The sequence below is a fragment of the Haplochromis burtoni genome, unplaced genomic scaffold (genome assembly GCF_018398535.1).
Source record: "Haplochromis burtoni strain Fernald_Lab_line unplaced genomic scaffold, NCSU_Asbu1 Contig_808, whole genome shotgun sequence".
NCBI lineage: Eukaryota > Metazoa > Chordata > Actinopteri > Cichliformes > Cichlidae > Haplochromis > Haplochromis burtoni.
Genome location: NW_024583169.1, coordinates 103786 through 105368, shown reverse-complemented (window position 1 = coordinate 105368; position 1583 = coordinate 103786). Strand labels below are relative to the sequence as shown.

General features: G+C 45.5%; 1 protein-coding gene across 1 annotated transcript in view; it reads left to right on the top strand.

Annotated features, from left to right (window-relative positions):
• Positions 1–6: 6 nt before the first annotated feature.
• The window catches only part of LOC102305685 (A disintegrin and metalloproteinase with thrombospondin motifs 2), a gene marked incomplete in the record, with an annotated part of 34483 nt that continues 32906 nt past the window's right edge, over positions 7–1583 (top strand). Inside the window, 1 exon segment of the mRNA XM_042215730.1 lies at positions 7–1061. Within this exon segment, the coding sequence (XP_042071664.1) occupies positions 974–1061 (88 nt within the window).

Here is a 1583-nt window from a genome sequence, read left to right as displayed (position 1 = left end):
GGACGTCCTTTGGTTCCTCGGACCTCGCCTGTTCCTGCTGGTGCTGAGCGTCGGTCGGTGGGGTTTATAACAGAAAAGCTGTAAAATAATAAAATCCTGTGAAAGTTCCTACATTTTTGGCCTCATTTACATTTTCCAAAGATTTCCAGTGGGCCGGGTGGGGGTCTTTGACAAGCCAGTTGTGGCCCCCAGGCCTGATATTGGACACCCCTGTGCAGACCAAAGATCACTCAGTGCTGAGAGCAGCTGCTGCTCCATCAGCAGGAAGCTCTGACATCAGCTCTCACAATAAAAAACATTATAACGGATGTTCGTACAACTTATTATCATGTTATTACAATATTGTAATAACATGATAATATGTACAAACATGAAACCATATGTTAGAACGATAAAGGTTTCATGTTATAATGTGATACAGCTCTAACAGTCCACTTACTAACACTTTTGTTTTTACAACGCAAGCTTCATGGAGTTCATGTTACTGTTCTGAGTGTAAGTGCAGCTGCTCACCAGCAGGTGGAGCCACTGCTTCAGACAAACTTGAATATTGTTGTTTAAAAAGTAATAAACACTGTTTTAGGGAGCACTTTGATGAGGTTAATAACTAAATAACTAAAAAACATGCAGTGCTTGTGACATTTGCATTTCTTCAACCAATCAAAATCTTTCATCAATATAAAAATGCCTCACAGACCCAAACAAAGTCAGGTCCCTGATCCGCACAGGTTCAGGTTTTTGGGGTCCTCACAAGGATAGAAGAACAAGTTCATGTGTTTGTGTGTGTGTGGGTCAGCTGTTGTCCCGTACTGTTGGTGTGAAACCAGATCCAGGACCTTCAGAAAGCTTGGAGGGGAAGGACCGTGCTGCACACGGCAGTCAGAGGGAGGAGATAATGACGGAGTGGAGGAGTGTCTGTCCGAGGCTCAGTCTGCTCAGCAGTTAGTCTCAGTGTGTCTGCCTCACTGTCAGCATGGAGGAGCGTCGCTGTGGATTATTGATCATCACCTTTCTGCTGCACGTCCACTGTTTGCACTCAGTTTACATCACCCAGAGCACAGGTGAGACTCTCCTCTAATACTTCTCATGCTGCAATACTGACATTGCAGTACTGTTGATTCTATCTGCACACCAGTTACACAGCAGCTGCACTGATGCAGTAACACTCCTGCTCTTCTTCTGTGGTGGTTTCCATTCAGTGCTCTGCGTGCTGACCTTTGAACTGTGCAGTCAAGGTCAAAGTCAAACAGTCCATCAGCACACTGACCAATCACAGAGCGGCTCTCGGTGTGAGGCCCCTCCTCTGCACGTTTTCCCAGTAAATCTCAGTGTTTACGTGTTTCAGATGTTTGGGGAATGTGAGCCATCCAGATCATATTTCATCAAATCCTCACTGTGTGTGTGTTTGTGCTCACATTCCTGCTACATGAGGACCAAGCCTTTACACATCACAGTGGGGACACTTCTACAAATTGGGGACCTTCACATGCAGTGAGGTTCAGGAGTGAAGTGTTATTTGAGTCCTCATGAGGACACTCAGTGTGTGTGTGTGTGTGTGTGTGTGTGTGTGTGTGTGTGTGTGT